The sequence below is a fragment of the Coregonus clupeaformis genome, chromosome 20 (assembly GCF_020615455.1).
Source record: "Coregonus clupeaformis isolate EN_2021a chromosome 20, ASM2061545v1, whole genome shotgun sequence".
Taxonomy (NCBI): Eukaryota; Metazoa; Chordata; class Actinopteri; order Salmoniformes; family Salmonidae; genus Coregonus; species Coregonus clupeaformis.
Window position 1 is genome coordinate 57,224,210 of NC_059211.1, and position 26,066 is coordinate 57,250,275.

The window sequence follows — 26,066 nt, forward strand, 5'->3', positions numbered from 1 at the left end:
GTGTGAGAGCTGTTTGAAAAGACCGCCTGAAATGTCAGCCTGTTTTGGTGGGATGGAGTTTTGGCCTGCCTGGTGACATCACCATGCGGTAAATTAGTCAACAGACCAATAAAGAAAGAGAGTTCTAAACCTCTCTGCCGATATGGGAGTGAACTCTATTCATATTGAGGGAAACCTGCTGGTAATCGCACCTCTTTGAAAATGAAAATGGATGTCCCTCCTGTTATGGATAATGCTGCAGTGAATAGCCCTAACGGCTAGCCTATAGGCCCTACCCAATGAATTAAAAAAGTTTTTTTTTTTTTTTTTTTACAAATCAGATTTATATGAAATGACAGACAGCCTAGGATAAACATATGGTTCTAAAACATAAACATATCGTAGGAATACAGATAGTCCATCCATCCACGGACTGTTGTCCTCCCCATTCGGTAGCACCTCCTCCAACACCCGATTTAATCCATTCACTTTTCTCCGCACTGAGGAACCATCTCCTTTTCACTCCAAAATGCCGTTGAACTTATATAGACTCTCTTCAGTAAGGTACTTATATAGACTCTCTTCAGTAAGGTACTTATATAGACTCTCTTCAGTAAGGTACTCATATAGACTCTCTTCAGTAAGGTACTTATATAGACTCTCTTCAGTAAGGTACTTATATAGACTCTCTTCAGTAAGGTACTTATATAGACTCTCTTCAGTAAGGTACTTATATAGACTCTCTTCAGTAAGGTACTTATATAGACTCTCTTCAGTAAGGTACTTATATAGACTCTCTTCAGTAAGGTACTTATATAGACTCTCTTCAGTAAGGTACTCATATAGACTCTCTTCAGTAAGGTACTCATATAGACTCTCTTCAGTAAGGTACTTATATAGACTCTCTTCAGTAAGGTACTTATATAGACTCTCTTCAGTAAGGTACTTATATAGACTCTCTTCAGTAAGGTACTTATATAGACTCTCTTCAGTAAGGTACTTATATAGACTCTCTTCAGTAAGGTACTTATATAGACTCTCTTCAGTAAGGTACTTATATAGACTCTCTTCAGTAAGGTACTTATATAGACTCTCTTCAGTAAGGTATTATATAGACTCTCTTCAGTAAGGTACTTATATAGACTCTCTTCAGTAAGGTACTTATATAGACTCTCTTCAGTAAGGTACTTATATAGACTCTCTTCAGTAAGGTACTTATATAGACTCTCTTCAGTAAGGTACTCATATAGACTCTCTTCAGTAAGGTACTTATATAGACTCTCTTCAGTAAGGTACTCATATAGACTCTCTTCAGTAAGGTACTTATATAGACTCTCTTCAGTAAGGTACTTATATAGACTCTCTTCAGTAAGGTACTTATATAGACTCTCTTCAGTAAGGTACTTATATAGACTCTCTTCAGTAAGGTACTTATATAGACTCTCTTCAGTAAGGTACTTATATAGACTCTCTTCAGTAAGGTACTTATATAGACTCTCTTCAGTAAGGTACTTATATAGACTCTCTTCAGTAAGGTACTTATATAGACTCTCTTCAGTAAGGTACTTATATAGACTCTCTTCAGTAAGGTACTTATATAGACTCTCTTCAGTAAGGTACTTATATAGACTCTCTTCAGTAAGGTACTCATATAGATTCTCTTCAGTAAGGTACTCATATAGACTCTCTTCAGTAAGGTACTTATATAGACTATCTTCAGTAAGGTACTCATATAGACTCTCTTCAGTAAGGTACTCATATAGACTCTCTTCAGTAAGGTACTTATATAGACTCTCTTCAGTAAGGTACTTATATAGACTCTCTTCAGTAAGGTACTTATATAGACTCTCTTCAGTAAGGTACTTATATAGACTCTCTTCAGTAAGGTACTTATATAGACTCTCTTCAGTAAGGTACTCATATAGACTCTCTTCAGTAAGGTACTTATATAGACTCTCTTCAGTAAGGTACTCATATAGACTCTCTTCAGTAAGGTACTCATATAGACTCTCTTCAGTAAGGTACTTATATAGACTCTCTTCAGTAAGGTACTTATATAGACTCTCTTCAGTAAGGTACTTATATAGACTCTCTTCAGTAAGGTACTTATATAGACTCTCTTCAGTAAGGTACTTATATAGACTCTCTTCAGTAAGGTACTTATATAGACTCTCTTCAGTAAGGTACTTATATAGACTCTCTTCAGTAAGGTACTTATATAGACTCTCTTCAGTAAGGTACTTATATAGACTCTCTTCAGTAAGGTATTATATAGACTCTCTTCAGTAAGGTACTTATATAGACTCTCTTCAGTAAGGTACTTATATAGACTCTCTTCAGTAAGGTACTTATATAGACTCTCTTCAGTAAGGTACTTATATAGACTCTCTTCAGTAAGGTACTCATATAGACTCTCTTCAGTAAGGTACTTATATAGACTCTCTTCAGTAAGGTACTCATATAGACTCTCTTCAGTAAGGTACTCATATAGACTCTCTTCAGTAAGGTACTTATATAGACTCTCTTCAGTAAGGTACTCATATAGACTCTCTTCAGTAAGGTACTTATATAGACTCTCTTCAGTAAGGTACTTATATAGACTCTCTTCAGTAAGGTACTTATATAGACTCTCTTCAGTAAGGTACTTATATAGACTCTCTTCAGTAAGGTACTTATATAGACTCTCTTCAGTAAGGTACTCATATAGACTCTCTTCAGTAAGGTACTTATATAGACTCTCTTCAGTAAGGTATTCATATAGACTCTCTTCAGTAAGGTACTCATATAGACTCTATTCAGTAAGGTTTTTATATAGACTTTCTTCAGTAAGGTACTCATATAGACTCTCTTCAGTAAGGTACTTATATAGACTCTCTTCAGTAAGGTACTTATATAGACTCTCTTCAGTAAGGTACTTATATAGACTCTCTTCAGTAAGGTACTTATATAGACTCTCTTCAGTAAGGTACTCATATAGACTCTCTTCAGTAAGGTACTTATATAGACTCTCTTCAGTAAGGTACTTATATAGACTCTCTTCAGTAAGGTACTTATATAGACTCTCTTCAGTAAGGTACTCATATAGACTCTCTTCAGTAAGGTACTCATATAGACTCTCTTCAGTAAGGTACTCATATAGACTCTCTTCAGTAAGGTACTTATATAGACTCTCTTCAGTAAGGTACTTATATAGACTCTCTTCAGTAAGGTACTTATATAGACTCTCTTCAGTAAGGTACTTATATAGACTCTCTTCAGTAAGGTACTTATATAGACTCTCTTCAGTAAGGTACTTATATAGACTCTCTTCAGTAAGGTACTTATATAGACTCTCTTCAGTAAGGTACTTATATAGACTCTCTTCAGTAAGGTACTTATATAGACTCTCTTCAGTAAGGTACTTATATAGACTCTCTTCAGTAAGGTACTTATATAGACTCTCTTCAGTAAGGTACTTATATAGACTCTCTTCAGTAAGGTACTTATATAGACTCTCTTCAGCAAGGTACTTATATAGACTCTCTTCAGTAAGGTACTTATATAGACTCTCTTCAGTAAGGTACTTATATAGACTCTCTTCAGTAAGGTACTCATATAGACTCTCTTCAGTAAGGTACTCATATAGACTCTCTTCAGTAAGGTACTTATATAGACTCTCTTCAGTAAGGTACTTATATAGACTCTCTTCAGTAAGGTACTTATATAGACTCTCTTCAGTAAGGTACTTATATAGACTCTCTTCAGTAAGGTACTTATATAGACTCTCTTCAGTAAGGTACTTATATAGACTCTCTTCAGTAAGGTACTTATATAGACTCTCTTCAGTAAGGTACTTATATAGACTCTCTTCAGTAAGGTATTATATAGACTCTCTTCAGTAAGGTACTTATATAGACTCTCTTCACTAAGGTACTTATATAGACTCTCTTCAGTAAGGTACTTATATAGACTCTCTTCAGTAAGGTACTTATATAGACTCTCTTCAGTAAGGTACTTATATAGACTCTCTTCAGTAAGGTACTTATATAGACTCTCTTCAGTAAGGTACTTATATAGACTCTCTTCAGTAAGGTACTTATATAGACTCTCTTCAGTAAGGTACTTATATAGACTCTCTTCAGTAAGGTACTTATATAGACTCTCTTCAGCAAGGTACTTATATAGACTCTCTTCAGTAAGGTACTTATATAGACTCTCTTCAGTAAGGTACTTATATAGACTCTCTTCAGTAAGGTACTCATATAGACTCTCTTCAGTAAGGTACTCATATAGACTCTCTTCAGTAAGGTACTTATATAGACTCTCTTCAGTAAGGTACTTATATAGACTCTCTTCAGTAAGGTACTTATATAGACTCTCTTCAGTAAGGTACTTATATAGACTCTCTTCAGTAAGGTACTTATATAGACTCTCTTCAGTAAGGTACTTATATAGACTCTCTTCAGTAAGGTACTTATATAGACTCTCTTCAGTAAGGTACTTATATAGACTCTCTTCAGTAAGGTATTATATAGACTCTCTTCAGTAAGGTACTTATATAGACTCTCTTCACTAAGGTACTTATATAGACTCTCTTCAGTAAGGTACTTATATAGACTCTCTTCAGTAAGGTACTTATATAGACTCTCTTCAGTAAGGTACTCATATAGACTCTCTTCAGTAAGGTACTTATATAGACTCTCTTCAGTAAGGTACTCATATAGACTCTCTTCAGTAAGGTACTCATATAGACTCTCTTCAGTAAGGTACTTATATAGACTCTCTTCAGTAAGGTACTCATATAGACTCTCTTCAGTAAGGTACTTATATAGACTCTCTTCAGTAAGGTACTTATATAGACTCTCTTCAGTAAGGTACTTATATAGACTCTCTTCAGTAAGGTACTTATATAGACTCTCTTCAGTAAGGTACTTATATAGACTCTCTTCAGTAAGGTACTCATATAGACTCTCTTCAGTAAGGTACTTATATAGACTCTCTTCAGTAAGGTATTCATATAGACTCTCTTCAGTAAGGTACTCATATAGACTCTCTTCAGTAAGGTACTTATATAGACTCTCTTCAGTAAGGTACTCATATAGACTCTCTTCAGTAAGGTACTTATATAGACTCTCTTCAGTAAGGTACTTATATAGACTCTCTTCAGTAAGGTACTTATATAGACTCTCTTCAGTAAGGTACTTATATAGACTCTCTTCAGTAAGGTACTTATATAGACTCTCTTCAGTAAGGTACTTATATAGACTCTCTTCAGTAAGGTACTCATATAGACTCTCTTCAGTAAGGTACTTATATAGACTCTCTTCAGTAAGGTACTTATATAGACTCTCTTCAGTAAGGTACTTATATAGACTCTCTTCAGTAAGGTACTTATATAGACTCTCTTCAGTAAGGTACTTATATAGACTCTCTTCAGTAAGGTACTTATATAGACTCTCTTCAGTAAGGTACTTATATAGACTCTCTTCAGTAAGGTACTTATATAGACTCTCTTCAGAAAGGTACTTATATAGACTCTCTTCAGTAAGGTACTCATATAGGCACTCTTCAGTAAGGTACTCATATAGACTCTCTTCAGTAAGGTACTCATATAGACTCTCTTCAGTAAGGTACTCATATAGACTCTCTTCAGTAAGGTACTCATATAGACTCTCTTCAGTAAGGTACTTATATAGACTCTCTTCAGTAAGGTACTTATATAGACTCTCTTCAGTAAGGTACTTATATAGACTCTCTTCAGTAAGGTACTTATATAGACTCTCTTCAGTAAGGTACTCATATAGACTCTCTTCAGTAAGGTACTCATATAGACTCTCTTCAGTAAGGTACTTATATAGACTCTCTTCAGTAAGGTACTTATATAGACTCTCTTCAGTAAGGTACTTATATAGACTCTCTTCAGTAAGGTACTTATATAGACTCTCTTCAGTAAGGTACTTATATAGACTCTCTTCAGTAAGGTACTTATATAGACTCTCTTCAGTAAGGTACTTATATAGACTCTCTTCAGTAAGGTACTTATATAGACTCTCTTCAGTAAGGTACTTATATAGACTCTCTTCAGTAAGGTACTTATATAGACTCTCTTCAGTAAGGTACTTATATAGACTCTCTTCAGTAAGGTACTTATATAGACTCTCTTCAGTAAGGTACTTATATAGACTCTCTTCAGTAAGGTACTTATATAGACTCTCTTCAGTAAAGGTACTTATATAGACTCTCTTCAGTAAGGTACTTATATAGACTCTCTTCAGTAAGGTACTTATATAGACTCTCTTCAGTAAGGTACTTATATAGACTCTCTTCAGTAAGGTACTTATATAGACTCTCTTCAGTAAGGTACTTATATAGACTCTCTTCAGTAAGGTACTTATATAGACTCTCTTCAGTAAGGTACTTATATAGACTCTCTTCAGTAAGGTACTTATATAGACTCTCTTCAGTAAGGTACTTATATAGACTCTCTTCAGTAAGGTACTTATATAGACTCTCTTCAGTAAGGTACTTATATAGACTCTCTTCAGTAAGGTACTTATATAGACTCTCTTCAGTAAGGTACTTATATAGACTCTCTTCAGTAAGGTACTTATATAGACTCTCTTCCGTAAGGTACTTATATAGACTCTCTTCAGTAAGGTACTTATATAGACTCTCTTCAGTAAGGTACTTATATAGACTATCTTCAGTAATGTACTTATATAGACTCTCTTCAGTAAGGTACTTATATAGACTCTCTTCAGTAAGGTACTTATATAGACTCTCTTCAGTAAGGTACTTATATAGACTCTCTCCAGTAAGGTACTTATATAGACTCTCTTCAGTAAGGTACTTATATAGACTCTCTTCAGTAAGGTACTTATATAGACTCTCTTCAGTAAGGTACTTATATAGACTCTCTTCAGTAAGGTACTTATATAGACTCTCTTCAGTAAGGTACTTATATAGACTCTCTTCAGTAAGGTACTTATATAGACTCTCTTCAGTAAGGTACTTATATAGACTCTCTTCAGTAAGGTACTTATATAGACTCTCTTCAGTAAGGTACTTATATAGACTCTCTTCAGTAAGGTACTTATATAGACTCTCTCCAGTAAGGTACTTATATAGACTCTCTTCAGTAAGGTACTTATATAGACTCTCTTCAGTAAGGTACTTATATAGACTCTCTTCAGTAAGGTACTTATATAGACTCTCTTCAGTAAGGTACTTATATAGACTCTCTTCAGTAAGGTACTTATATAGACTCTCTTCAGTAAGGTACTCATATAGACTCTCTTCAGTAAGGTACTCATATAGACTCTCTTCAGTAAGGTACTTACAGTGGGGAAAAAAAGTATTTAGTCAGCCACCAATTGTGCAAGTTCTCCCACTTAAAAAGATGAGAGAGGCCTGTATTTTCATCATAGGTACACGTCAACTATGACAGACAAAATGAGGAAAAAAAATCCAGAAAATCACATTGTAGGATTTTTAATGAATGTATTTGCAAATCATGGTGGAAAAAAAGTATTTGGTCAATAACAAAAGTTTCTCAATACTTTGTTATATACCCTTTGTTGGCAATGACACAGGTCAAACGTTTTCTGTAAGTCTTCACAAGGTTTTTCACACACTGTTGCTGGTATGTTGTCCCATTCCTCCATGCAGATCTCCTCTAGAGCAGTGATGTTTTGGGGCTGTCGCTGGGCAACACGGACTTTCAACTCCCTCCAAAGATTTTCTATGGGGTTGAGATCTGGAGACTGGCTAGGCCACTCCAGGACCTTGAAATGCTTCTTACGAAGCCACTCCTTCGTTGCCCGGGCGGTGTGTTTGGGATCATTGTCATGCTGAAAGACCCCAGCCACGTTTCATCTTCAATGCCCTTGCTGATGGAAGGAGGTTTTCACTCAAAATCTCACGATACATGGCCCCATTCATTCTTTCCTTTACACGGATCAGTCGTCCTGGTCCCTTTGCAGAAAAACAGCCCCAAAGCATGATGTTTCCACCCCCATGCTTCACAGTAGGTATGGTATTCTTTGGATGCAACTCAGCATTCTTTGTTCTCCAAACACGACGAGTTGAGTTTTTACCAAAAAGTTCATCTGACCATATGACATTCTCCCAATCCACTTCTGGATCATCCAAATGCACTCTAGCAAACATCAGACGGGCCTGGACATGTACGTGCTTAAGCAGGGGAACACGTCTGGCACTGCAGGATTTGAGTCCCTGGCGGCGTAGTGTGTTACTGATGGTAGGCTTTGTTACTTTGGTCCCAGCTCTCTGCAGGTCATACACTAGGTCCCACCGTGTGGTTCTGGGATTTTTGCTCACCGTTCTTGTGATCATTTTGACCCCCGGGGGTGAGATCTTGCGTGGAGCCCCAGATCGAGGGGAGATTATCAGTGGTCTTGTATGTCTTCCATTTCCTAATAATTGCTCCCACAGTTGATTTCTTCAAACCAAGCTGCTTACCTATTGCAGATTCAGTCTTCCCAGCCTGGTGCAGGACTACCATTTTGTTTCTGGTGTCCTTTGACAGCTCTTTGGTCTTGGCCATAGTGGAGTTTGGAGTGTGACTCTTTGAGGTTGTGGACAGGTGTCTTTTATACTGATAACAAGTTCAAACAGGTGCCAATAATACAGGTAACGAGTGGAGGACAGAGGAGCCTCTTAAAGAAGAAGTTACAGGCCTGTGAGAGACAGAAATCTTGCTTGTTTGTAGGTGACCAAATACTTATTTTCCACCATAATTTGCAAATAAATTCATTAAAAATCCTACAATGCGATTTTCTGGATTTTTTTTCTCCTCAATTTGTCTGTCATAGTTGACGTGTACCTATGATGAAAATTACAGGCCTCTCTCATCTTTTTAAGTGGGAGAACTTGCACAATTGTTGGCTGACTAAATACTTTTTTTCCCCACTGTATATAGACTCTCTTCAGTAAGGTACTCATATAGACTCTCTTCAGTAAGGTACTTATATAGACTCTCTTCAGTAAGGTACTTATATAGACTCTCTTCAGTAAGGTACTCATATAGACTCTCTTCAGTAAGGTACTTATATAGACTCTCTTCAGTAAGGTACTTATATAGACTCTCTTCAGTAAGGTACTTATATAGACTCTCTTCAGTAAGGTACTCATATAGACTCTCTTCAGTAAGGTACTTATATAGACTCTCTTCAGTAAGGTACTTATATAGACTCTCTTCAGTAAGGTACTTATATAGACTCTCTTCAGTAAGGTACTCATATAGACTCTCTTCAGTAAGTTACTCATATAGACTCTCTTCAGTAAGGTACTTATATAGACTCTCTTCAGTAAGGTACTTATATAGACTCTCTTCAGTAAGGTACTTATATAGACTCTCTTCAGTAAGGTACTTATATAGACTCTCTTCAGTAAGGTACTTATTGTTACCCAGAAATGATTTGACATTGAGATAAAAACGACTGCATTGGACCTTTAAATAGACTGGTTGGTTCTACTCCTCTGGACTGTTCTAGTCCATGCTGGTTCTACTACTGTCATGGTTCTAGTCCATGTTGGTTCTACTCCTCTGGACTGTTCTAGTCCATGCTGGTTCTACTCCTGTGTTCTGTTCTAGTCCATGCTGGTTCTACTCCTGTGTTCTGTTCTAGTCCATGCTGGTTCTACTCCTGTGTTCTGTTCTAGTCCATGCTGGTTCTACTACTGTCATGGTTCTAGTCCATGTTGGTTCTACTCCTCTGGACTGTTCTAGTCCATGCTGGTTCTATCAATCAATCAATCAATTTTATTTTATATAGCCCTTCTTACATCAGCTAATATCTCGAAGTGCTGTACAGAAACCCAGCCTAAAACCCCAAACAGCTAGTAATGCAGGTGTAGAAGCACGGTGGCTAGGAAAAACTCCCTAGAAAGGCGAAAGCCTAGGAAGAAACCTAGAGAGGAACCAGGCTATGAGGGGTGGCCAGTCCTCTTCTGGCTGTGCCGGGTGGAGATTATAACAGAACCATGCCAAGATGTTCAAAAATGTTCATAAGTGACAAGCATGGTCAAATAATAATCAGGAATAAATCTCAGTTGGCTTTTCATAGCCGATCATTAAGAGTTGAAAACAGCAGGTCTGGGACAGGTAGGGGTTCCATAACCGCAGGCAGAACAGTTGAAACTGGAATAGCAGCAAGGCCAGGCGGACTGGGGACAGCAAGGAGTCACCACGGACAGTAGTCCCGACGTATGGTCCTACTCCTGTGTTCTGTTCTAGTCCATGCTGGTTCTACTCCTGTGTTCTGTTCTAGTCCATGCTGGTTCTACTCCTGTGTTCTGTTCTAGTCCATGCTGGTTCTACTCCTGTGTTCTGTTCCAGTCCATGTTGGTTCTACTCCTGTGTTCTGTTCTAGTCCATGTTGGTTCTACTCCTGTGTTCTGTTCCAGTCCATGTTGGATCACTCACTGTACAGGTGATAGGGTTCAAGCCATTCAGTCCATGTTGTCCTCCTCTCCCCAGGTGATAGGGTCCAAGCCATTCAGTCCATGTTGTCCTCCTCTCCCCAGGTGATAGGGTTCAAGCCATTCAGTCCATGTTGTCCTCCTCTCCCCAGGTGATAGGGTTCAAGCCATTCAGTCCATGTTGTCCTCCTCTCCCCAGGTGATAGGGTTCAAGCCATTCAGTCCATGTTGTCCTCCTCTCCCCAGGTGATAGGGTTCAAGCCATTCAGTCCATGTTGTCCTCCTCTCCCCAGGTGATAGGGTTCAAGCCATTCAGTCCATGTTGTCCTCCTCTCCCCAGGTGATAGGGTTCAAGCCATTCAGTCCATGTTGTCCTCCTCTCCCCAGGTGATAGGGTCCAAGCCATTCAGTCCATGTTGTCCTCCTCTCCCCAGGTGATAGGGTTCAAGCCATTCAGTCCATGTTGTCCTCCTCTCCCCAGGTGATAGGGTTCAAGCCATTCAGTCCATGTTGTCCTCCTCTCCCCAGGTGATAGGGTTCAAGCCATTCAGTCCATGTTGTCCTCCTCTCCCCAGGTGATAGGGTTCAAGCCATTCAGTCCATGTTGTCCTCCTCTCCCCAGGTGTTCAAGCCATTCAGTCCATGTTGTCCTCCTCTCCCCAGGTGATTACGTAGTGATGACAGTGTTCTTTGACCTGAGCAGAAGGATGGGCTACTTCACCATCCAGACGTACATCCCTTGTATCCTCACTGTGGTGCTCTCCTGGGTCTCCTTCTGGATCAAGAAAGACGCCACACCAGCCAGAACAGCACTAGGTAGGCTAACCATCACCGAGCAGTTGACCTACTTTTACTAGGTTATACTTCTAGGTCCTTAGCCTGGGTACCAGTCTGTTTGTGCCATCTTGCCACTCCCTGCCACTCCTTGTCATGCCAAACATTTGAGGAGTGGCATGATGGCACAAACAGACTGGTGGCCAGCTACTAGGTCTTACAATGCATTATGATACCTGCAGGCCTAACTGAAGTAGTGCTGCCCTATATAGCACTTTTCAACAAAGGACGGAAATGACATCTTGATAGTAACTAGTACAGGAGTAAAAGTGTTGCTTCCGTCCCCCTTCCTCGCCCCAAACCTGGGCTTGAACCAGGGACCCTCTGCACACAGCGACAACAGTCACCCTCGAAGCACCGTTACCCGTCGCTCCACAAAAGCCGCGGCCCTCGCAGAGCAAAGGGAAACAACTACTTCAAGGTCTCAGAGCGAGTGATGTCACCGATTGAAACGCTACTAGCATGCACCGCTAACTAGCTAGCCATTTCACACCGGTTACACATATACACCAGTGAAATACTTAAGGATTTAATTCACTGGCATTTCAGTAATTTTTGTATTTTGTATTTTTTTCCTGACAGGATTACACATCCAGGCATCAGCTTTATAACCTGTCATGATTCAGTCAATTCAAATCTGCTTGGAAGTCAGTGAAATACCTGAGTATATCGAAAGCTGTTTATGCTTTGATTGTTACAAATAATAGGAACTTTGACCCACCCTACATGAAAATATTGGTGGGGCAAACTCAATCAACAAAGCTCCTACCCATCAAAACCAGCGCAGTACTGGCTATACATTGAATGCAATAATAACCAATCAAGTTTTGAGCCACAAACATTCTAACATTTGGGTTAGTTTATGGCTACTTCCCATATCTTAAACTCTTATTGCACAGAAGACTACGGTAGTGGAGCATACTTTATAGAGTAGACTAGCTGGGAAGACCATGGTAGTGGAGCATACTTTATAGAGTAGACTAGCTGGGAAGACCACGGTAGTGGAGCATACTTTATAGAGTAGACTAGCTGGGAAGACTACGGTAGTGGAGCATACTTTATAGAGTAGACTAGCTGGGAAGACCACGGTAGTGGAGCATACTTTATAGAGTAGACTAGCTGGGAAGACCACGGTAGTGGAGCATACTTTATAGAGTAGACTAGCTGGGAAGACCATGGTAGTGGAGCATACTTTATAGAGTAGACTAGCTGGGAAGACCCACGGTAGTGGAGCATACTTTATAGAGTAGACTAGCTGGGAAGACCACGGTAGTGGAGCATACTTTATAGAGTAGACTAGCTGGGAAGACCACGGTAGTGGAGCATACTTTATAGAGTAGACTAGCTGGGAAGACTACGGTAGTGGAGCATACTTTATAGAGTAGACTAGCTGGGAAGACCACGGTAGTGGAGCATACTTTATAGAGTAGACTAGCTGGGAAGACCACGGTAGTGGAGCATACTTTATAGAGTAGACTAGCTGGGAAGACCACGGTAGTGGAGCATACTTTATAGAGTAGACTAGCTAGGAAGACCACGGTAGTGGAGCATACTTTATAGAGTAGACTAGCTGGGAAGACCATGGTAGTGGAGCATACTTTATAGAGTAGACTAGCTGGGAAGACCACGGTAGTGGAGCATACTTTATAGAGTAGACTAGCTGGGAAGACCACGGTAGTGGAGCATACTTTATAGAGTAGACTAGCTGGGAAGACCACGGTAGTGGAGCATACTTTATAGAGTAGACTAGCTGGGAAGACCACGGTAGTGGAGCATACTTTATAGAGTAGACTAGCTGGGAAGACCACGGTAGTGGAGCATACTTTATAGAGTAGACTAGCTGGGAAGACCACGGTAGTGGAGCATACTTTATAGAGTAGACTAGCTGGGAAGACCACGGTAGTGGAGCATACTTTATAGAGTAGACTAGCTGGGAAGACCACGGTAGTGGATCATACTTTATAGAGTAGACTAGCTGGGAAGACCACGGTAGTGGAGCATACTTTATAGAGTAGACTAGCTGGGAAGACCACGGTAGTGGAGCATACTTTATAGAGTAGACTAGCTGGGAAGACCACGGTAGTGGAGCATACTTTATAGAGTAGACTAGCTGGGAAGACCACGGTAGTGGAGCATACTTTATAGAGTAGACTAGCTGGGAAGACCACGGTAGTGGAGCATACTTTATAGAGTAGACTAGCTGGGAAGACCACGGTAGTGGAGCATACTTTATAGAGTAGACTAGCTGGGAAGACCACGGTAGTGGAGCATACTTTATAGAGTAGACTAGCTGGGAAGACCACGGTAGTGGAGCATACTTTATAGAGTAGACTAGCTGGGAAGACCACGGTAGTGGAGCATACTTTATAGAGTAGACTAGCTGGGAAGACCACGGTAGTGGAGCATACTTTATAGAGTAGCTAGCTGGGAAGACCACGGTAGTGGAGCATACTTTATAGAGTAGTCTAGCTGGGAAGACCACGGTAGTGGAGCATACTTTATAGAGTAGACTAGCTGGGAAGACCACGGTAGTGGAGCATACTTTATAGAGTAGACTAGCTGGGAAGACCACGGTAGTGGAGCATACTTTATAGAGTAGTCTAGCTGGGAAGACCACGGTAGTGGAGCATACTTTATAGAGTAGACTAGCTGGGAAGACCACGGTAGTGGAGCATACTTTATAGAGTAGACTAGCTGGGAAGACCACGGTAGTGGAGCATACTTTATAGAGTAGACTAGCTGGGAAGACCACGGTAGTGGAGCATACTTTATAGAGTAGACTAGCTGGGAAGACCACGGTAGTGGAGCATACTTATAGAGTAGACTAGCTGGGAAGACCACGGTAGTGGAGCATACTTTATAGAGTAGACTAGCTGGGAAGACCACGGTAGTGGATCATACTTTATAGAGTAGACTAGCTGGGAAGACCACGGTAGTGGAGCATACTTTATAGAGTAGACTAGCTGGGAAGACTACGGTAGTGGAGCATACTTTATAGAGTAGACTAGCTGGGAAGACCACGGTAGTGGAGCATACTTTATAGAGTAGACTAGCTGGGAAGACCACGGTAGTGGAGCATACTTTATAGAGTAGACTAGCTGGGAAGACCACGGTAGTGGAGCATACTTTATAGAGTAGACTAGCTGGGAAGACCACGGTAGTGGAGCATACTTTATAGAGTAGACTACCTAGGAAGACCACGGTAGTGGAGCATACTTTATAGAGTAGACTAGCTAGGAAGACTACAGTAGTGGAGCATACTTTATAGAGTAGACTAACTAGGAAGACCACGGTAGTGGAGCATACTTTATAGAGTAGACTAGCTGGGAAGACTACGGTAGTGGAGCATACTTTATAGAGTAGACTAGCTGGGAAGACCACGGTAGTGGATCATACTTTATAGAGTAGACTAGCTGGGAAGACCACGGTAGTGGAGCATACTTTATAGAGTAGACTAGCTGGGAAGACCACGGTAGTGGAGCATACTTTATAGAGTAGACTAGCTGGGAAGACCACGGTAGTGGAGCATACTTTATAGAGTAGACTAGCTGGGAAGACTACGGTAGTGGAGCATACTTTATAGAGTAGACTAGCTGGGAAGACTACGGTAGTGGAGCATACTTTATAGAGTAGACTAGCTGGGAAGACCACGGTAGTGGAGCATACTTTATAGAGTAGACTAGCTGGGAAGACCACGGTAGTGGAGCATACTTTATAGAGTAGACTAGCTGGGAAGACCATGGTAGTGGAGCATACTTTATAGAGTAGACTAGCTGGGAAGACCACGGTAGTGGAGCATACTTTATAGAGTAGACTAACTAGGAAGACCACGGTAGTGGAGCATACTTTATAGAGTAGACTAGCTGGGAAGACTACGGTAGTGGAGCATACTTTATAGAGTAGACTAGCTGGGAAGACCACGGTAGTGGATCATACTTTATAGAGTAGACTAGCTGGGAAGACCACGGTAGTGGAGCATACTTTATAGAGTAGACTAGCTGGGAAGACCACGGTAGTGGAGCATACTTTATAGAGTAGACTAGCTGGGAAGACCACGGTAGTGGAGCATACTTTATAGAGTAGACTAGCTGGGAAGACTACGGTAGTGGAGCATACTTTATAGAGTAGACTAGCTGGGAAGACTACGGTAGTGGAGCATACTTTATAGAGTAGACTAGCTGGGAAGACCACGGTAGTGGAGCATACTTTATAGAGTAGACTAGCTGGGAAGACCACGGTAGTGGAGCATACTTTATAGAGTAGACTAGCTGGGAAGACCATGGTAGTGGAGCATACTTTATAGAGTAGACTAGCTGGGAAGACCACGGTAGTGGAGCATACTTTATAGAGTAGACTACCTAGGAAGACCACGGTAGTGGAGCATACTTTATAGAGTAGACTAGCTAGGAAGACTACGGTAGTGGAGCATACTTTATAGAGTAGACTAACTAGGAAGACCACGGTAGTGGAGCATACTTTATAGAGTAGACTAGCTGGGAAGACTACGGTAGTGGAGCATACTTTATAGAGTAGACTAGCTGGGAAGACTACGGTAGTGGAGCATACTTTATAGAGTAGACTAGCTGGGAAGACCACGGTAGTGGAGCATACTTTATAGAGTAGACTAGCTGGGAAGACCACGGTAGTGGAGCATACTTTATAGAGTAGACTAGCTGGGAAGACCATGGTAGTGGAGCATACTTTATAGAGTAGACTAGCTGGGAAGACCACGGTAGTGGAGCATACTTTATAGAGTAGACTAGCTGGGAAGACCACGGTAGTGGAGCATACTTTATAGAGTAGACTAGCTGGGAAGACTACGGTAGTGGAGCATACTTTATAGAGTAGACTAGCTGGGAAGACTACGGTAGTGGAGCATACTTTATAGAGTAGACTACCTAGGAAGACTACGGTAGTGGAGCATACTTTATAGAGTAGACTACCTAGGAAGACTACGGTAGTGGAGCATACTTTATAGAGTAGACTACCTAGGAAGACTACGGTAGTGGAGCATACTTTATAGAGTAGACTAGCTGGGAAGACCACGGTAGTGGAGCATACTTTATAGAGTAGACTACCTAGGAAGACTACGGTAGTGGAGCATACTTTATAGAGTAGACTACCTAGGAAGACTACGGTAGTGGAGCATACTTTATAGAGTAGACTAGCTGGGAAGACCACGGTAGTGGAGCATACTTTATAGAGTAGACTAGCTGGGAAGACCACGGTAGTGGAGCATACTTTATAGAGTAGACTACCTAGGAAGACTACGGTAGTGGAGCATACTTTATAGAGTAGACTACCTAGGAAGACTACGGTAGTGGAGCATACTTTATAGAGTAGTCTAGCTGGGAAGACCACGGTAGTGGAGCATACTTTATAGAGTAGACTAGCTGGGAAGACTACGGTAGTGGAGCATACTTTATAGAGTAGACTAGCTGGGAAGACTACGGTAGTGGAGCATACTTTATAGAGTAGACTAGCTGGGAAGACCACGGTAGTGGAGCATACTTTATAGAGTAGACTAGCTGGGAAGACCATGGTAGTGGAGCATACTTTATAGAGTAGACTAGCTGGGAAGACCACGGTAGTGGATCATACTTTATAGAGTAGACTAGCTGGGAAGACCACGGTAGTGGAGCATACTTTATAGAGTAGACTAGCTGGGAAGACCATGGTAGTGGAGCATACTTTATAGAGTAGACTATTTGGGAAGACCACGGTAGTGGAGCATACTTTATAGAGTAGACTAAATGGGAAGACCACGGTAGTGGAGCATACTTTATAGAGTAGACTAGCTGGGAAGACTATGGTAGTGGAGCATACTTTATAGAGTAGACTAGCTGGGAAGACCACGGTAGTGGAGCATACTTTATAGAGTAGACTAGCTGGGAAGACTACGGTAGTGGAGCATACTTTATAGAGTAGACTAGCTGGGAAGACTACGGTAGTGGAGCATACTTTATAGAGTAGACTACCTAGGAAGACTACGGTAGTGGAGCATACTTTATAGAGTAGACTACCTAGGAAGACTACGGTAGTGGAGCATACTTTATAGAGTAGACTACCTAGGAAGACTACGGTAGTGGAGCATACTTTATAGAGTAGACTAGCTGGAAAGACCACGGTAGTGGAGCATACTTTATAGAGTAGACTAGCTGGGAAGACCACGGTAGTGGAGCATACTTTATAGAGTAGACTACCTAGGAAGACTACGGTAGTGGAGCATACTTTATAGAGTAGACTACCTAGGAAGACTACGGTAGTGGAGCATACTTTATAGAGTAGACTAGCTGGGAAGACCACGGTAGTGGAGCATACTTTATAGAGTAGACTAGCTGGGAAGACCATGGTAGTGTAGCATACTTTATAGAGTAGACTACCTAGGAAGACTACGGTAGTGGAGCATACTTTATAGAGTAGACTACCTAGGAAGACTACGGTAGTGGAGCATACTTTATAGAGTAGACTAGCTGGGAAGACCACGGTAGTGGAGCATACTTTATAGAGTAGACTAGCTGGGAAGACTACGGTAGTGGAGCATACTTTATAGAGTAGACTAGCTGGGAATACTACGGTAGTGGAGCATACTTTATAGAGTAGACTAGCTGGGAAGACCACGGTAGTGGAGCATACTTTATAGAGTAGACTAGCTGAGGAAGACTACGGTAGTGGAGCATACTTTATAGAGTAGACTACCTAGGAAGACCACGGTAGTGGAGCATACTTTATAGAGTAGACTAGCTGGGAAGACCACGGTAGTGGAGCATACTTTATAGAGTAGACTAGCTGGGAAGACCACGGTAGTGGAGCATACTTTATAGAGTAGACTAGCTGGGAAGACCACGGTAGTGGAGCATACTTTATAGAGTAGACTAGCTGGGAAGACCACGGTAGTGGAGCATACTTTATAGAGTAGACTAGCTGGGAAGACTACGGTAGTGGAGCATACTTTATAGAGTAGACTAGCTGGGAAGACCACGGTAGTGGAGCATACTTTATAGAGTAGACTAGCTGGGAAGACCACGGTAGTGGAGCATACTTTATAGAGTAGACTAGCTGGGAAGACCACGGTAGTGGAGCATACTTTATAGAGTAGACTAGCTGGGAAGACCACGGTAGTGGAGCATACTTTATAGAGTAGACTAGCTGGGAAGACTACGGTAGTGGAGCATACTTTATAGAGTAGACTAGCTGGGAAGACCACGGTAGTGGAGCATACTTTATAGAGTAGACTAGCTGGGAAGACCACGGTAGTGGAGCATACTTTATAGAGTAGACTAGCTGGGAAGACCACGGTAGTGGAGCATACTTTATAGAGTAGACTAGCTGGGAAGACCACGGTAGTGGAGCATACTTTATAGAGTAGACTAGCTGGGAAGACCACGGTAGTGGAGCATACTTTATAGAGTAGACTAGCTGGGAAGACCACGGTAGTGGAGCATACTTTATAGAGTAGACTAGCTGGGAAGACCACGGTAGTGGAGCATACTTTATAGAGTAGACTAGCTGGGAAGACCACGGTAGTGGAGCATACTTTATAGAGTAGACTAGCTGGGAAGACCACGGTAGTGGAGCATACTTTATAGAGTAGACTAGCTGGGAAGACCACGGTAGTGGAGCATACTTTATAGAGTAGACTAGCTGGGAAGACCACGGTAGTGGAGCATACTTTATAGAGTAGACTAGCTGGGAAGACTACGGTAGTGGAGCATACTTTATAGAGTAGACTAGCTGGGAAGACCACGGTAGTGGAGCATACTTTATAGAGTAGACTAGCTGGGAAGACCACGGTAGTGGAGCATACTTTATAGAGTAGACTAGCTGGGGAAGACCACGGTAGTGGAGCATACTTTATAGAGTAGACTAGCTGGGAAGACCACGGTAGTGGAGCATACTTTATAGAGTAGACTAGCTGGGAAGACCACGGTAGTGGAGCATACTTTATAGAGTAGACTAGCTGGGAAGACCACGGTAGTGGAGCATACTTTATAGAGTAGACTAGCTGGGAAGACCACGGTAGTGGAGCATACTTTATAGAGTAGACTAGCTGGGAAGACCACGGTAGTGGAGCATACTTTATAGAGTAGACTAGCTGGGAAGACCACGGTAGTGGAGCATACTTTATAGAGTAGACTAGCTGGGAAGACCACGGTAGTGGAGCATACTTTATAGAGTAGACTAGCTGGGAAGACCACGGTAGTGGAGCATACTTTATAGAGTAGACTAGCTGGGAAGACTACGGTAGTGGAGCATACTTTATAGAGTAGACTAGCTGGGAAGACTACGGTAGTGGAGCATACTTTATAGAGTAGACTAGCTGGGAAGACCACGGTAGTGGAGCATACTTTATAGAGTAGACCAGCTGGGAAGACCATCGGTAGTGGAGCATACTTTATAGAGTAGACTAGCTGGGAAGACCACGGTAGTGGAGCATACTTTATAGAGTAGACTAGCTGGGAAGACCACGGTAGTGGAGCATACTTTATAGAGTAGACTAGCTGGGAAGACTACGGTAGTGGAGCATACTTTATAGAGTAGACTAGCTGGGAAGACCACGGTAGTGGAGCATACTTTATAGAGTAGACTAGCTGGGAAGACTCACGGTAGTGGAGCATACTTTATAGAGTAGACTAGCTGGGAAGACCACGGTAGTGGAGCATACTTTATAGAGTAGACTAGCTGGGAAGACCACGGTAGTGGAGCATACTTTATAGAGTAGACTAGCTGGGAAGACCACGGTAGTGGAGCATACTTTATAGAGTAGACTAGCTGGGAAGACTACGGTAGTGGAGCATACTTTATAGAGTAGACTAGCTGGGAAGACTACGGTAGTGGAGCATACTTTATAGAGTAGACTAGCTGGGAAGACCACGGTAGTGGAGCATACTTTATAGAGTAGACTAGCTGGGAAGACCACGGTAGTGGAGCATACTTTATAGAGTAGACTAGCTGGGAAGACCACGGTAGTGGAGCATACTTTATAGAGTAGACTACCTAGGAAGACCACGGTAGTGGAGCATACTTTATAGAGTAGACTAGCTGGGAAGACCACGGTAGTGGAGCATACTTTATAGAGTAGACTAGCTGGGAAGACCACGGTAGTGGAGCATACTTTATAGAGTAGACTAGCTGGGAAGACTACGGTAGTGGAGCATACTTTATAGAGTAGACTAGCTGGGAAGACCACGGTAGTGGAGCATACTTTATAGAGTAGACTAGCTGGGAAGACCACGGTAGTGGAGCATACTTTATAGAGTAGACTAGCTGGGAAGACCACGGTAGTGGAGCATACTTTATAGAGTAGACTAGCTGGGAAGACCACGGTAGTGGAGCATACTTTATAGAGTAGACTAGCTGGGAAGACCACGGTAGTGGAGCATACTTTATAGAGTAGACTAGCTGGGAAGACCACGGTAGTGGAGCATACTTTATAGAGTAGACTAGCTGGGAAGACTACGGTAGTGGAGCATACTTTATAGAGTAGACTAGCTGGGAAGACTACGGTAGTGGAGCATACTTTATAGAGTAGACTACCTGGGAAGACTACGGTAGTGGAGCATACTTTATAGAGTAGACTAGCTAGGAAGACTACGGTAGTGGAGCATACTTTATAGAGTAGACTAGCTAGGAAGACTACGGTAGTGGAGCATACTTTATAGAGTAGACTAGCTGGGAAGACCACGGTAGTGGAGCATACTTTATAGAGTAGACTAGCTGGGAAGACTACGGTAGTGGAGCATACTTTATAGAGTAGACTAGCTAGGAAGACTACGGTAGTGGAGCATACTTTATAGAGTAGACTAGCTGGGAAGACCACGGTAGTGGAGCATACTTTATAGAGTAGACTAGCTGGGAAGACCACGGTAGTGGAGCATACTTTATAGAGTAGACTAGCTAGGAAGACTACGGTAGTGGAGCATACTTTATAGAGTAGACTACCTAGGAAGACTACGGTAGTGGAGCATACTTTATAGAGTAGACTAGCTGGGAAGACCACGGTAGTGGAGCATACTTTATAGAGTAGACTAGCTGGGAAGACTACGGTAGTGGAGCATACTTTATAGAGTAGACTAGCTGGGAAGACTACGGTAGTGGAGCATACTTTATAGAGTAGACTAGCTGGGAAGACCACGGTAGTGGAGCATACTTTATAGAGTAGACTAGCTGGGAAGACTACGGTAGTGGAGCATACTTTATAGAGTAGACTAGCTGGGAAGACCACGGTAGTGGATCATACTTTATAGAGTAGACTAGCTGGGAAGACCACGGTAGTGGAGCATACTTTATAGAGTAGACTAGCTGGGAAGACCACGGTAGTGGAGCATACTTTATAGAGTAGACTAGCTGGGAAGACCACGGTAGTGGAGCATACTTTATAGAGTAGACTAACTGGGAAGACCACGGTAGTGGAGCATACTTTATAGAGTAGACTAGCTGGGAAGACCATGGTAGTGGAGCATACTTTATAGAGTAGACTAGCTGGGAAGACCACGGTAGTGGAGCATACTTTATAGAGTAGACTAGCTGGGAAGACCACGGTAGTGGAGCATACTTTATAGAGTAGACTAGCTGGGAAGACTACGGTAGTGGAGCATACTTTATAGAGTAGACTAGCTGGGAAGACCACGGTAGTGGAGCATACTTTATAGAGTAGACTAGCTGGGAAGACTACGGTAGTGGAGCATACTTTATAGAGTAGACTACCTGGGAAGACTACGGTAGTGGAGCATACTTTATAGAGTAGACTAGCTGGGAAGACCACGGTAGTGGAGCATACTTTATAGAGTAGACTAGCTGGGAAGACCACGGTAGTGGAGCATACTTTATAGAGTAGACTACCTAGGAAGACTACGGTAGTGGAGCATACTTTATAGAGTAGACTACCTAGGAAGACTACGGTAGTGGAGCATACTTTATAGAGTAGACTAGCTGGGAAGACCACGGTAGTGGAGCATACTTTATAGAGTAGACTAGCTGGGAAGACCACGGTAGTGGAGCATACTTTATAGAGTAGACTAGCTGGGAAGACTACGGTAGTGGAGCATACTTTATAGAGTAGACTAGCTGGGAAGACTACGGTAGTGGAGCATACTTTATAGAGTAGACTAGCTGGGAAGACCACGGTAGTGGAGCATACTTTATAGAGTAGACTAGCTGGGAAGACTACGGTAGTGGAGCATACTTTATAGAGTAGACTAGCTAGGGAAGACCACGGTAGTGGAGCATACTTTATAGAGTAGACTAGCTGGGAAGACCACGGTAGTGGAGCATACTTTATAGAGTAGACTAGCTGGGAAGACTACGGTAGTGGAGCATACTTTATAGAGTAGACTAGCTGGGAAGACCACGGTAGTGGAGCATACTTTATAGAGTAGACTAGCTGGGAAGACCACGGTAGTGGAGCATACTTTATAGAGTAGACTAGCTGGGAAGACCATGGTAGTGGAGCATACTTTATAGAGTAGACTAGCTGGGAAGACCACGGTAGTGGAGCATACTTTATAGAGTAGACTAGCTGGGAAGACCACGGTAGTGGAGCATACTTTATAGAGTAGACTAGCTGGGAAGACCACGGTAGTGGAGCATACTTTATAGAGTAGACTAGCTGGGAAGACCACGGTAGTGGAGCATACTTTATAGAGTAGACTAGCTGGGAAGACTACGGTAGTGGAGCATACTTTATAGAGTAGACTAGCTGGGAAGACTACGGTAGTGGAGCATACTTTATAGAGTAGACTAGCTGGGAAGACTACGGTAGTGGAGCATACTTTATAGAGTAGACTAGCTGGGAAGACCACGGTAGTGGAGCATACTTTATAGAGTAGACTAGCTGGGAAGACCACGGTAGTGGAGCATACTTTATAGAGTAGACTAGCTGGGAAGACCACGGTAGTGGAGCATACTTTATAGAGTAGACTAGCTGGGAAGACTACGGTAGTGGAGCATACTTTATAGAGTAGACTAGCTGGGAAGACCACGGTAGTGGAGCATACTTTATAGAGTAGACTAGCTGGGAAGACCACGGTAGTGGAGCATACTTTATAGAGTAGACTAGCTGGGAAGACCACGGTAGTGGAGCATACTTTATAGAGTAGACTAGCTGGGAAGACCACGGTAGTGGAGCATACTTTATAGAGTAGACTAGCTGGGAAGACCACGGTAGTGGAGCATACTTTATAGAGTAGACTAGCTGGGAAGACCACGGTAGTGGAGCATACTTTATAGAGTAGACTAGCTGGGAAGACCACGGTAGTGGAGCATACTTTATAGAGTAGACTAGCTGGGAAGACCACGGTAGTGGAGCATACTTTATAGAGTAGACTAGCTGGGAAGACCACGGTAGTGGAGCATACTTTATAGAGTAGACTAGCTGGGAAGACCACGGTAGTGGAGCATACTTTATAGAGTAGACTAGCTGGGAAGACCACGGTAGTGGAGCATACTTTATAGAGTAGACTAGCTGGGAAGACCACGGTAGTGGAGCATACTTTATAGAGTAGTCTAGCTGGGAAGACCACGGTAGTGGAGCATACTTTATAGAGTAGACTAGCTGGGAAGACCACGGTAGTGGAGCATACTTTATAGAGTAGACTAGCTGGGAAGACCACGGTAGTGGAGCATACTTTATAGAGTAGACTAGCTGGGAAGACCACGGTAGTGGAGCATACTTTATAGAGTAGACTAGCTGGGAAGACCACGGTAGTGGAGCATACTTTATAGAGTAGACTAGCTGGGAAGACCACGGTAGTGGAGCATACTTTATAGAGTAGACTAGCTGGGAAGACCACGGTAGTGGAGCATACTTTATAGAGTAGACTAGCTGGGAAGACCACGGTAGTGGAGCATACTTTATAGAGTAGACTAGCTGGGAAGACCACGGTAGTGGAGCATACTTTATAGAGTAGACTAGCTGGGAAGACCACGGTAGTGGAGCATACTTTATAGAGTAGACTAGCTGGGAAGACCACGGTAGTGGAGCATACTTTATAGAGTAGACTAGCTGGGAAGACCACGGTAGTGGAGCATACTTTATAGAGTAGACTAGCTAGGAAGACCATGGTAGTGGAGCATACTTTATAGAGTAGACTAGCTGGGAAGACCACGGTAGTGGAGCATACTTTATAGAGTAGACTACCTAGGAAGACCACGGTAGTGGAGCATACTTTATAGAGTAGACTAGCTGGGAAGACCACGGTAGTGGAGCATACTTTATAGAGTAGACTAGCTGGGAAGACTACGGTAGTGGAGCATACTTTATAGAGTAGACTAGCTGGGAAGACCACGGTAGTGGAGCATACTTTATAGAGTAGACTAGCTGGGAAGACTACGGTAGTGGAGCATACTTTATAGAGTAGACTAGCTGGGAAGACCACGGTAGTGGAGCATACTTTATAGAGTAGACTAGCTGGGAAGACCACGGTAGTGGAGCATACTTTATAGAGTAGACTAGCTGGGAAGACCACGGTAGTGGAGCATACTTTATAGAGTAGACTAGCTGGGAAGACTACGGTAGTGGAGCATACTTTATAGAGTAGACTAGCTGGGAAGACTACGGTAGTGGAGCATACTTTATAGAGTAGACTAGCTGGGAAGACCACGGTAGTGGAGCATACTTTATAGAGTAGACTAGCTGGGAAGACCACGGTAGTGGAGCATACTTTATAGAGTAGACTAGCTGGGAAGACCACGGTAGTGGAGCATACTTTATAGAGTAGACTAGCTGGGAAGACCACGGTAGTGGAGCATACTTTATAGAGTAGACTAGCTGGGAAGACCACGGTAGTGGAGCATACTTTATAGAGTAGACTAGCTGGGAAGACCACGGTAGTGGAGCATACTTTATAGAGTAGACTAGCTGGGAAGACCACGGTAGTGGAGCATACTTTATAGAGTAGACTAGCTGGGAAGACCACGGTAGTGGAGCATACTTTATAGAGTAGACTAGCTGGGAAGACCACGGTAGTGGAGCATACTTTATAGAGTAGACTAGCTGGGAAGACCACGGTAGTGGAGCATACTTTATAGAGTAGACTACCTAGGAAGACCACGGTAGTGGAGCATACTTTATAGAGTAGACTAGCTGGGAAGACTACGGTAGTGGAGCATACTTTATAGAGTAGACTAGCTGGGAAGACCACGGTAGTGGAGCATACTTTATAGAGTAGACTAGCTGGGAAGACTACGGTAGTGGAGCATACTTTATAGAGTAGACTAGCTGGGAAGACCACGGTAGTGGAGCATACTTTATAGAGTAGACTAGCTGGGAAGACCACGGTAGTGGAGCATACTTTATAGAGTAGACTAGCTGGGAAGACCACGGTAGTGGAGCATACTTTATAGAGTAGACTAGCTGGGAAGACCACGGTAGTGGAGCATACTTTATAGAGTAGACTAGCTGGGAAGACCACGGTAGTGGAGCATACTTTATAGAGTAGACTAGCTGGGAAGACTACGGTAGTGGAGCATACTTTATAGAGTAGACTAGCTGGGAAGACTACGGTAGTGGAGCATACTTTATAGAGTAGACTAGCTGGGAAGACCACGGTAGTGGAGCATACTTTATAGAGTAGACTAGCTGGGAAGACTACGGTAGTGGAGCATACTTTATAGAGTAGACTAGCTGGGAAGACTACGGTAGTGGAGCATACTTTATAGAGTAGACTAGCTGGGAAGACCACGGTAGTGGAGCATACTTTATAGAGTAGACTAGCTGGGAAGACCACGGTAGTGGAGCATACTTTATAGAGTAGACTAGCTGGGAAGACCACGGTAGTGGAGCATACTTTATAGAGTAGACTAGCTGGGAAGACCACGGTAGTGGAGCATAC

At 42.4% G+C, this 26,066-nt stretch overlaps 1 protein-coding gene across 1 annotated transcript in view; it reads left to right on the forward strand.

The window, feature by feature from the left end:
- The window catches only part of LOC121534184 (gamma-aminobutyric acid receptor subunit gamma-3), a 161,011-nt gene that overhangs the window by 71,745 nt on the left and 63,200 nt on the right, over positions 1-26,066 (forward strand). The window contains exon 4 of the mRNA XM_045205591.1: positions 11,065-11,217. Coding sequence (XP_045061526.1) covers positions 11,065-11,217 — 153 coding nt within the window. The remainder of the gene's footprint in view (positions 1-11,064; positions 11,218-26,066) is intronic.